Source organism: Pygoscelis adeliae, unplaced genomic scaffold, assembly GCF_000699105.1.
Source record: "Pygoscelis adeliae isolate BGI_AS28 unplaced genomic scaffold, ASM69910v1 Scaffold183, whole genome shotgun sequence".
NCBI classification, from domain to species: Eukaryota; Metazoa; Chordata; class Aves; order Sphenisciformes; family Spheniscidae; genus Pygoscelis; species Pygoscelis adeliae.
In genome coordinates this window covers 247672-259956 of record NW_008824536.1, presented here as the reverse complement: position 1 = coordinate 259956, position 12285 = coordinate 247672, and the positions used below count along the sequence as shown (strand labels likewise).

General features: G+C 36.6%; 1 protein-coding gene across 1 annotated transcript in view; it reads left to right on the top strand.

Moving 5' to 3' along the window:
• FAM189A1 (family with sequence similarity 189, member A1) overlaps nucleotides 1–12285 on the top strand; it is a 97169-nt gene that overhangs the window by 32980 nt on the left and 51904 nt on the right. The window contains exon 2 of the mRNA XM_009321564.1: nucleotides 3410–3520. Coding sequence (XP_009319839.1) covers nucleotides 3422–3520 — 99 coding nt within the window. The 5' untranslated portion in view covers nucleotides 3410–3421. The remainder of the gene's footprint in view (nucleotides 1–3409; nucleotides 3521–12285) is intronic.

Here is a 12285-nt window from a genome sequence, read left to right as displayed (position 1 = left end):
ACTGCTCCTGCAAGTATGTCACACTGAGCGCTCAAAGCAAACATTCAGTAGCTCACTTTCTGAGGAAAATTTTAATGTGGAAATTAGACATACTTAATTTCACGAATAATGTATATCTAACTTCATCTACAGTGTTTCATAATGTGGTGTTGGCTGTCCATCATAATCCTCAATGACCACTCCTTCAAAGGGTTGCAGATATGTTTATCTTTACTGCTGTACTTGTGCCAGTGTTAGAAAAGACTGATTTGTGATAAAAACATTAAGCACGCTGAAGGTTTTTTTTTTAATGCCTGTTAATGTGGTAATTGATATTTTTATGTCTCCTTTTCTCTGTTGTGGCTTCCAGCATGGTGGTGAACTTTCACCTCAAAAGTTGTGGTAACAGCGTAACAGGTGTGTCCTACTCCATCAGTGGAAAGCTTTTTTGGTATTTATCTGAGAAGCTTTAAGGAAGGATATTGGAAATATTTACAATGCTTTGATTAGGCCGTTTGTGCTCTGCAAGAAGCAAGGTAGTTGCAAAAGGCTTGCATGCAACCCCTGTTTTCCCTTCTAACTACACGTCCAACCCAGCTTAGGTAATGCCTTGCCCGGGACATTGAGAAGTGAGGCATAAAATAGCAAAACTGGGTAAGATAAGTGTGAAAGAGAACTCCACTGTTTGATATGTGACCGTGTCACTGGTGGCTGTCACTTTTAAATGCAACTTCTATACAGAATGTGAGTCTTAGACCCACAGAGAAGAGCAGAAAATTTAAGAGCCTGTTACATGATTTTGACAGAGTGCGGGATCCTTCTCTCTTGTCTTTGCACGTGACAAGAGGAGGAGGTTACTTTGGAACTGCCAAGACGGGTTTCATCATTAATGAATGCTGATACGGAGAGAGTACAATAAAGATAGATAAACCTGACATAGGTTCTAAACCTTGTTGTCAGCTGTGATGCTTGGAAGAATGTGAAGCTGGCAACTAAAATTTGTAACACAGCTTCTGTCTTTTGGTTAATAATGCGGAGATTATAGGAGTGTTCTGTTTGTTTTTCCAAAAAAGTGCTTGTGGTAGTTTTCAAAAACTGTTTGGGACCCTTCTTTTCCTGAAGGTATGTGACTAATGAAAGGCATTTGGAGCAGAGTTGATACAGTAGGTGTTCCTTCAGCATAGGGGACTCTATTTTCTCTGAGCTTTCAGAACTTTGTAGACTTCGTTAGCTGAGGAAGGATCTTTGAGTAGCAAGTGCTGCATTGGTTCTGCCAGGGATTAATGAGGGGACAACTGAATAAATAAGGAAAGTGTTTTAACCATGAAGAATTAACTACTCTTCGGTGTTGTAGCAGGAGAGCTATAAAGGGGATTTGGTGTTGAGATTCTACACAGTTCTGATGACTTTATATAGAACTTATAAGTCAGCAAAGGACTGGATTCATCAGCCTTAGCATCACACCATGTATTTTTCTTTTCCTGTGAGCCTACCCAAGTCAATCAACATAAAGTTAGAGGATGTTTGCCTTTTGTTACTTTGGTGGTTTTTGAAATGGCTGAAGTTTCATATGTGAACTGTGCTTGTCAGAGAAAAGGTGTCTGATGTTTAAATTTTTTTGAATCAAATTTTGATGTCCATTTACACACCTGGCTACTCCTTTCTGTAGGGCAAGCAGGACTTCTTTAAAGATGTGAATTTTCAGGAACATGTGTATGGTTCATAAAAGGAATATGATATAGCCAGTAATGTCGATTTACTCCAGGAGAATTTGCAGTACAAGGTTAGCAATTGAAATACTGGCAACATAAAAAATAAACAACAAAACAAGTAAATAAAAAGAAATCAATTTCCTATTTTTGGTAAAAGTTCTATTAACTGTTCGAATGAATTTGCAGTTAAAGGGCTAGAACAAGTATGTTAAAAATCATGTTTAGTATGTTAGAAAGCTCAATGTTTTAACAACTATCACTCTATCAAGTATATTAATTTTTGCCTCTATTAGCAAAAATAAATGCATAAAGCTCTTGGGTTACAATGATTAAATACACAAAAATGAAATAATAAAATGAGGTGACATATAAATATTGAATCTGCAAGGTATCCATTAGGGCAGATTTTATACTACTTACAGTATCAGTGTTTCTCTGCATATGTGACAATATACAGAGACACAGACATCATCTAGTTGCCCATTATTATATGGTAGCAGTATGTCTTTTATTCTAGAAGTTTTGACTTTGACACAGATTTGTCACAGATTCTTTTTCATACACACAATATAGGAGTGTTAAATTGTAAAAATACTTGAAATCTTGTTTTCTATCAGAATATGCAATGGAGATATAATTTAACCCTTGGATATATCAATTGGGAATTTTTCTGTCAAGGAAGGCTTAGGTTGGTGAAGAGGGAAATTATTCACATTCTTGTTTTTCATTTGAAAAACACTAAAAAAGATCCAGCCATTTTGGATTTAAGGTTGCCAAAAATATTTGTACCATATGCATTGATGGAAGATAACATCTTGTGAGAACAGTGACCGGAAAGTTTGTAAACTATGGGCATGCATACGGAAAAAAGATGCAACAGAATTTCTTACTAATTTCGGATAACTTAATAGGAATATAAGTGTTATATGGCAACGTGAACACTGAATATTTAAGGTGGCCACATATTGAGCACATGTTTATTCTTGGCCTCTTACTGCTTGTGCCTTTCTATTTCCCTACCTATGAAGTTCCCTACATACTGAGATTTCTGTCTGCCCGCACTGGGCCAGGTTTTTTATGTTTAAAGCAATAAAATGATAGTTAAGCTGATGCAATCAAGTTAATGATTGTTTTGACGTATTTTGAAAAGAGGGGAAAGGAGTAATTAACACAATGGGTAATTGATATGGAGGATGCTGCTTAAATTGTAATTGTTTAAAAATCAAGTAGTTATATATATCCAGAATTTTATTCACCTTTTGTTCCCCAACTTGTACAAACTCATGATACATGATATTCACAAATACTTTTCCTCTTTAAGATACCCGTATCCTCATCAAAAGGGATTTAAATTGTTTTAAGACTACTTTTGATTATAAAAATACCTTTTTCAAATCTTACTTGTTAATAATGCTAATTCATAAAACCCATTAAATTTTCAGAGTGTGTGATAGAAGTGGGAGATAAATGGATGATTTTGAAATGGCTGAAGAAAAATAGATGATAGTCAAGTCTAGTTTTGATTTAGCTTTCTCTTATAGTGTGAGACTCAGGATGTTGTCAGATGAAAGAATACTCTACTTTCTTCTTTACAATGTATAAAATGTTACCATCCATGTAATTGTATGACCGGCTGGAAGTCTTGAATGTCTAAATGATATTTTTTTCTTGTTTGCCTCTTGCAGTGAATAATAATAGGCTGTTTGTTTTTTTCCCAGATAACTTTTTTCATGCTGCTGTCTGCAGTGTGTGTAATGCTGAACTTGGCTGGTTCCATTCTCTCTTGTCAGAACGCTCAGCTGGTAAAGTCCCTGGAAGGATGTCAGTTGGTGAGTAATGAAAAACAAGTCTCTTATAAAGGGCAATGGATTTTATTTTTCATTTGTTTGGTTTTTATACACATATTCCTTTAATTTTCAAAGCATGTCTTTAAAACCATGTAGAACCATCTATAGGCATTACAACATGAAAAATCATGTTGGGAAAAGTTTGAGAGTTAAAGTGCTAATGTATTTACAGTGTTTTGTCACCTCAAAAAGTAAGTTGTAATATGAGAAAGACTTGCTTCTTAGTGTCATGGTACAGATAACGCTTAAACAGCCTAGGTGGAATACAGGCCACATCAAAGCAATGCAGTGATTCCCATTTGATGTCAGCAGTATCAGGATTTCATCCAATAGCTCCTTATACTGCCAGTGTGTTTCACAGATGTACTGATAGTAAAGTTTTGGTATGTGTATGTTAATATTTTATTTGCCAACCTAAATTAGTTCCTTTTTTTAATTTCTAAAGCAAATGTATGTTACTTATGTTAAATAAAATACAGAATAATAAAAATTATCATGATGTGGCATGCTCTAAATTATTAAAAGATACAGTATACTAAAGTCTTTATGTTTTTATCTCAGGAAAATGGTACATATACATTGAACTCTAATATATCTTCTGACGTAAACTGACAAAGATGTCTACAGAACTAAACTCATGTCTGAAATCTCTGATTTAAAGTAAATAATAAAACAATTACCCCCCCCAATTCAAAAATTGAATGACATTAAATTGTAAGATTTACAATCTTACAAATGACATTAAATTGTAAGACTGACAAATGGACTGGAGAATGTTTATGGATATGCATCAGAGTGCTCTTTTTCGTATAATCTGGCTGTCAGTAGACCAATGAAACTGTTTAAAGTGAGTGAGTATGCACTCATAGGATTCATTAAGTATTAGGAACATGTGTACATACACACCCCAAGACATTGATTTGAATGATAAAGAGAAAGGTATTTTTCTCTCTAATGCCAACAGATGACTCCACAATATGCTTGTGCACCTCTTCTATTCAGCCATTGTTTTCCTCCTTTGTTCTAAGGTTTTTGTCCAGTAAAACTCTTCAGGCTTCCGTTTGCACACAACGTATTTAATAAAACTAAGTTCAAATAATAGAAAATGTTTCGGCAAATATTTCAAAGGCACATGAAAAATACAGAACAGGAAACCATTTGGGTGTGACCTGCCACATGCCTTCACCTTGTTTAGTCAGCTTTTAAGCCTGTGTTCTGTTTTCCTATCACCCAGCCTGTTTCAGAGGGGTATGTCTGCAGCTCCATCAGTTAGGTAGTCTGGAAAAGCTTAGGTATTCTGCTAAGCTTTCCACAGTGTTTGCGATTTCCAGGTGTGATTGGGGTAAAGGCTTTATGGAACCAGATGGACAGAGCCAGATAGCTGACTCGGTGGAAAACCAGCAGTGACCCAAACAGAGGAAGGGAGGGTTTTCCCTGTAAAATATTTGATCTGGGAAATTCTTGATAAAGTTCCTGGCTCTCATTTTGATGGGAGGTTGGAGTTGTGCTGCAGAGCTGGAAAAAACCAACTGGTGGAACCTGGAGCTGTTGTAAGATGTATGCTGTACTTCAGAGTGCTATGAGAAAATAGCTTTTTTGTTGTGGGGTTTGTTGGTTATTTTCATGAAAAAAAGAAGCATCATAGGTATTTTTTGTGGGAGATCTTTGAAGTGAGTCTTACTAATTTGTTCTGAGATCCTTGCTTTGATATTAGGACTATTTAGAAGTTACTTTGAAGGACTGCGTTTAAATCAGAACTTCCCATGAAGACTTACAAAAATGGCTTTGATGTGCATGGAAGAAACAATGGTCTCTCAAAATGAATGCTTTCCTAACTATGTAACGCAACTATATAACATATATTATGTGACCTATCTGCTATAATTTTCAAACACAGTATTTTGACCTGGGAGCATCATTGTAATTACCTTAGGCTTGTGTCTAGATGTCATGCTCTGCTGGTTGATACATGGTGTTCCGTATTCTCATGCAATGCCATCTTGCCACATCTTTCATGTAGGATAGTATTAAAGCCCTAAAGAGAAGAAAGGAAGGAACATTGGCATTTTGGAAACATGAGTTTACCTCTTCCTTGCTCAATAGCTCATTGTTTGATTTGTTGGCAAAATCCCCTAGAATTTCTGTACTGTTTGATACATAAATTATTTCAGAACCAACATACTCTTAACTACTTACTGATTTTGACATTTAATTGACTATAATTTGTACTTGTGTGTGCAGCCTTTCACCTCTGACTCAGTAGTAACCAGTGTCATTACTGACATGCTTTTGACAGATGTCCAGTAAGCTGTGTGAACAGATTTTAAACAGCAAATCCTGTCCCAGATGGAGAGGAATGCATGTAGCAAGAACAGTGCCATTGGTGCTGTCGCGGCTTAGTGCATGCATGGGTCTTGCTACATGTGTATGTCTGCTTTTTTAGTTCCTTTTAGGCAGCCATTAGCAAACAGGGCTACTCAGCAAAGCCTACTGAAAAATCCCTACGCCTACAATTCAGTTGCTTACTCAGACTACTGTTAACTGTGATTATGTATGTGCTTGTTGGAGTCTATGTTTAAAAATGTTGACAATATTTATCATTTAATAATACCACCTAGCTGTATGTGATGTCTGTTCTGGGATGTATTGTGATAATGTATTTGTGTTTAGGATTCCTCATAGGCCTTTGCACCAAGCAGAAAGACTCAGACAAATTAAAGTAAGCGTTTTAATTTCTCCTAATACAAGCTATGATAGAGGTGTAGGACAAAAGGAAGAAAATCACATTAATGAGAATCAACAAAGTGGCATTGCAGGGACAGAAAGTTGAAATAAGCAAAGTTCTGCTTAATTAGCACATTCATAGACAAAGAAAGCACTGGCTCCAGACAGTGGCTAGATGTTCACTACCAAGAAAAAGACCTAAGTTAACAGAAAGTCTTTTTAGTCTTTTAAATGTTCTCTTCATTGACCTCTCTTCTGGTTATTAGCCCCATGTCTCTTCTTCAATTTTGGTCAGAATCACCACATCTAATAGGAAAACTACAACTGCAGAAGTAAGCAGTGACTGAGCTGTGCAGTTGGATTCACAGATCATTGATGAAAATTAAAAGGAATAAATTTGTTTTGGATAAGGTGAAATTTAGAAGGGAAAAAAAAAGCTCATTCAGGAAGAATTGCTTTTTTTTTTTTCCCTTCGGCTTTTTGAAAAAATTGTTTCAGTTGTTTGGGATGTTTTCCACTTGGAAATTTGATGTTGTTTCAAAATATCCTAGATTCAGTGATTTTTGTGGGACCACATTTGTTCTGAACTTCAAAATAGCCTTGGGTTTTTTAACTGTAAGATCATAGAATAAATAAGATCATAGAATCATTTAGGTTGGAAAAGACCTTTAAGATCATCAGGTTCAACCATTAACCTACCACTGCCAAGTCCACCACTAAACCATGTCCCTAAGCACCACATCTACATGTCTTTTAAATACCTCCAGGGATGGTGATTCAACAAGCTTTCCTGGGCAGCCTGTTCCAATGCTTGACAACCCTTTTGGTGAAGAAATTTTTCCTCACGTCCAATCTAAACCTCCTCTGGCGCAACTTGAGGCCATTTCCTCTCGTCCTATCGCTTGTTACTTGGGAGAAGAGACCGACACCCACCTCACTACAACCTCCTTTCAGGTAGTTGTAGAGAGCGATGAGGTCTCCCCTGAGCCTCCTTTTCTCCAGGCTAAACAACCCCAGTTCCCTCAGCCGCTCCTCATCAGACTTGTTCTCCAGACCCTTCAACATCTTCGTTGCCCTTCTCTGGACATGCTGTATATTTGCCCCCCTTCTTCCCTCCTATGTCTTGCCTCCTCCAGTCTTGTTCTAATCAATGGTGCGGGAGGGGCGTGGTATAAAACAAATGCTTTCAGTGGGCAGGCAGAGAATTCACAGGTGGAAGCAGGCTTTGCCCTTGGGTAGGCATTTTGGGATTAAGAGGTTTGGTGGGTGGGCATGTAGGAACTTCCTGAGGAGGTGCTTTCCCCGTTTGTTCTCTTGTGGCAGAATTCAAAGGAAACCTTTGCTTGTTTCTCCAGGTTAATGGAAGATTGTCACTTAAGCAAGAATCTTGCAAATAGTGTTTTGCATTTTTTCCAAAGCCCAGTGTACTTGGCTAATAAATTAAGAGGCAACAGTTACATTTCATTTGTACTTTCCTGAGCTTTTTATTCTTGCTACAGATGGAATGTGCAAATTTTCCTCTGGACTAATGAAATGCTGAGCTGGCAAAAGAAGATAAAACAAATGTTCAAACTGCTAGTTTCAATTTTCAGAGCATGATGAAATATGAAATAGCTTTGCCACAGTGTGTTGTACTAGAAGAGGGCAATTTAATTTCATTGTGACTGTTTATCATATCATAATTGTTTTAAAAAACATACAGTTTGTTCTGCCCAGACCTTACTTTTTAGATTTTCCTTACTCAAAATCACATTTCAGTCAGGTTGGGGACTTGCACGTGAATACATTATATTGCCATGTTGAAGTGCTCATACGGATGAAATTCTAGATTTCTGTTCCTGGACACTGCCCACTGGGAGAGACACACTGTAGTGAACAACACTGCTTTATGATTAAGTGCAGGATTTGACTCAGAATTTGATAATGTACTAGGTTGAACATAATTATATTATTACCGTTTTTCACTGAAAAAGGAAAAATACCAGTTTCTTAACTTGTTCTAAGCTTATATTTCATATTAATTCCTTAGATGGCTCACGTTAGTGTTGCAGGTCTGTGCAGTCAAGCACTATGTGACTGGGTGTACGTTATCAGAGAGCTCTAAATCCTTTGATTGCCTTCTAGGATACAAATTTACTTTCTAGAATACAAATTTACAGCGAAGCAGCTCTAGGAGTCTTTCGTAGACATGCAGTCTGAGATGTAGTTAACATCCCATTTAACTGTATCAGACAAAAATACGCTAGTAAATTCCCAAGCATTGTACAGTACAAAAGTTAAATTCAAAATAAATTACATTTTACTCGTATTTGTCAAACTCATTCATGCTGAATGTATGCCTTTAAAAATGGTAACAGTATCTACTGTATTGTGGAGTTTAAATTCAGAAGTGTTTCACATGTAGAGGAGTAGTTTGAAGAAAAAGAATGAGACATAAGGGTCTTATTTTGCTTTAAACACTGGGGATTTATTGTAGATTCCATAATATATATTTTTGTGTGAATATGAAAAATGTGCTCACCATATGTTAGCATTTTGAATGTGTAATTTGTGAATTTAGTATTTGTGCTCTTTATCCTGCAGCTTAGCAACATACAACATTGAGGAACAAAAAAAACCACCAGTAGCTTTAATGGCTTGTTACGAAAATTTAATTGGAATTTTTTTCCCCATGGTTAGCTATAGATCCTGCAGCCAAAACCTCAAGATACTGCTTTAAGTCAGTGAGAGTAGGGTGTGTACAGAGCACTTACATACTCAAGCTGTTCATTAATGTGTGTATGAGAAACAATATTTCTGTCTTACAAATTTCTTTTTCAAAAAATAACTCTCTAAAAATTGTGCTTAATATACGTGGGTAGAGCAATTTGTACATTTTAATTTATATTCTATTACTGCACAAGATAGAATTTTGTTAGTGATGTTTTATTTCTTAGTCTTTATTTGTCTTTAATGGGTGTACCTGTCTTATTGTAAGTCGCTTATTCATTTAAAAATAAATGCTCTATTTTTAATCAAATTTACAGCTGCTTATTATTCAGAAAAGTAGTGATAGTGTCTGTCTCCGGATAGAAAGATTGCTTATAATTTATTTTTCAGTTTTACAGCTGAAATTGTCCTGTGGTTACAGTAACATATAAAGGAAGACTCCTTTTTCCCTGAATTATGTTTAGCTGGAATAGGCAAAGCAAGGAAAAGCAAAGCCAAGTGCAGGTTCACATAGAGATGAATGGCATAGCCCAGTTCCAGAACTGAGGTTTCTTTGTATTCTATTTTGTGCTGTAGCTACATTCAATTCTGTGCATATTGAAAAACAATTTTTAAAATTCCAGGAAAATAAATGTACTTTTTTTGTTCTTATTCACTTGTCAGTTTTTTCTCTTGAGTTTTCCCTACCACTCACCTTCATTCCTTACTAGATCCTCCCGCTCTTTCTCTTCGCATAAGCTGTTATAATTGACTAAAGTTCCTTCCCATAAACATATCTGTGAGGCTTTCTTGCACTTCACTGCCTTGTTTTCAACTTTTGAACTTTCATATTTTGTTTTGAAATTTTGTTCTGCTGTTTTTATGTTCCCTATAAAAAACTCTGAAGGTTGATTTAGAAGACAAAGTAAAATCTATTACTACTTTTACTGGAAGTTTTAAATTTGTAATAGGGAAAGGGTAGAATGCAAAGTAATACTGTTACTTCATCCCTAACTTACCTTTTGTGGTGAGATTGTCTGTGCACTCAGCAGTAATTTCTTCTTTGTTAAGACACCTTTAATAACTACACAGCATTTGATGAATTGATACAGATGAAAACAATCTGGTCTGCACACATTTTTGTTACTTTATTGTAACATAGGGGGCTTTGTGTGTGTGTACATATACATGTATTTTTAATAAGTCTGAAGTTCTCTGTGTTCTTTGTTGTTGGAGGATCCTTTACTTTTTTGATCCTCTGCTACATAAAAGTCAGATTTTAATGGGTTTTATCACTTTTGAAGTAACAGTACTGCTTTTTGGCAAAACAAAATAAACTTAAAAGACAATTTATGCATGTAGGCAGCTCAGGCTGATGTTTGAAATCTTAAATATGGTTTGGATGAGGGAGTACTGTGCAACTGTCATAAATATGAAAGTACACAAACTATACTGTGATTACTGACTGTGCTTACTAGCATGAGTAAGAATCACAAAGTGGAATGCAAATATATACAGGGAAACTGATGGTGGGGAGTACGTGCAGGGGATGAAGTGAATGATGCTTTATTCTTGAGCTCTGCCAACCGAAGAGATTTAAACACAGCAGAGAGAGGAGAAAACAGTTTTGGAGGCACTGCTGATGTAATTGTGTCTGAGGCTGGCAAACACCAGCCCTGCAGCTGAAAGGAGTAATCCCAACTCCTTCTCCCTGTACCAATGTAGCTCTATTGTTGTGCCACTGTCTGTATTTATGAAGCCACACAGTGAATGTCATTTGAGGTCTGATCTGGACTAAAAATAAGCCACTCCCACACAAAATAAGAAAAGTTAGTGTTGACAATGTTTAGGTCACAGGATAGCTGTAAGAATTCTTGATCCTGCCTGCACAAGTGTGAGACGGGACTAGGGCAGGGATGAGCATTCTGGAGCACGAGGGCTCAAAACTGCTTTCAGGTGCGGTATTGTTGAAAGCATGAACGCAATGACAGGCTCAGCCTTTTGTACTGCTCCCCATTACAAAAACAAAAGTTAGCAAAGATGTCACTTCACAAACATTTGAAGGAAAAGGTGCACAATGGGGGAAATTGTTAAAAGCTCTCCAAAAATGTATGTCTAAGATTAAAATAGAGTTTTGTTTTTCAGTCCGCTTGCAAATCTTAGGTGTTTTTGAATATGCTATGATTTTTAAGATGTCCCTATGTTTTGCAGGAACTTTCATGTAAACAATTCTCTTTTAACTATTTTTAAGAATTGAGTTAAAGGGAGGGTTACTGGGCAGTATAAAGTTATGGAACATCTTTCAGAATGAACTGAGAATCTCTCATAGATGGGGAATCTTGACCAAGAAAGTATTTCTCTTTTTAGCCTTATTTCTGTGACACCTGTTCATTACATGAGATAAAAGTAGACTTGGGACCTCTATTTCGTATTAGAAATGTCAATACATCCCATCGTGAGTCAGTGACTATCTTTCATTGAACAGGGGCAGAATTCATTGAACATGAATCAGAGAGCAAATGATCCTGCAGTAGCTAGCTTTGTCTGAAGTCCATTTTCCTCATTATAAAAAGTTTTTAGCAGCTGAAGACTATATTGATTTGCTCTATGCCTGGTGCTGGTAGAGCAGGTGTGCTGTAGCATTCTGGCCACTGAATTTGACACAGCTCTAAATTCAAAGTGTAAGTTTGAACTTCCTCTGTAGCATTTATCTAACAGTTGACACCATTTCCAGAGAGATTCAGGAGCAAGACCTCCCCAGTAGCATTTAGTGCTTTGTATTTTCCATTGATTTGAAGAGCTGAGGTTATCTGATCATAAACCATGTAGTTGGGTTTTGTTCAGATCTTTCATTTTTTAAAAGAAGGTATTAAAAGATTACAGGAATTGAAAAAAAGCCCACTGTCTGAAATTGTTAAAGCAACTTTGTGAATTAAATTGTATGCTAATTAGAAATAAACAACACAACTATTATAAAGGTGCTCAAACTATATATTTTTTTCTTTATTTCTTTTACAGTGTCTATGACTTAGGGTATGACCAGTCTTTGTGAGTTGCCATAGACAATTATTTCCAGTGCTGCCTTTGAGTATATGGGAAATGGTATAATTACATACCCATATTTTTTTTAAAGCCTTTTTACAAATTATACTGGCTAGAGGGCAATCTGGAGCCTCAGGAATTGAAACCCACTGAGATAGCATTCTGCCCTGAGCATGTGTTGTGGTTTGACCCCAGCCGGCAACTAAGCACCCCACAGCCCCTTGCCCCCCCCCCCCGGTGGAATGGGGGAGGGAATCGGAAGAGAGTAAAAGTGAGAAAACTCGTGGGGTGAG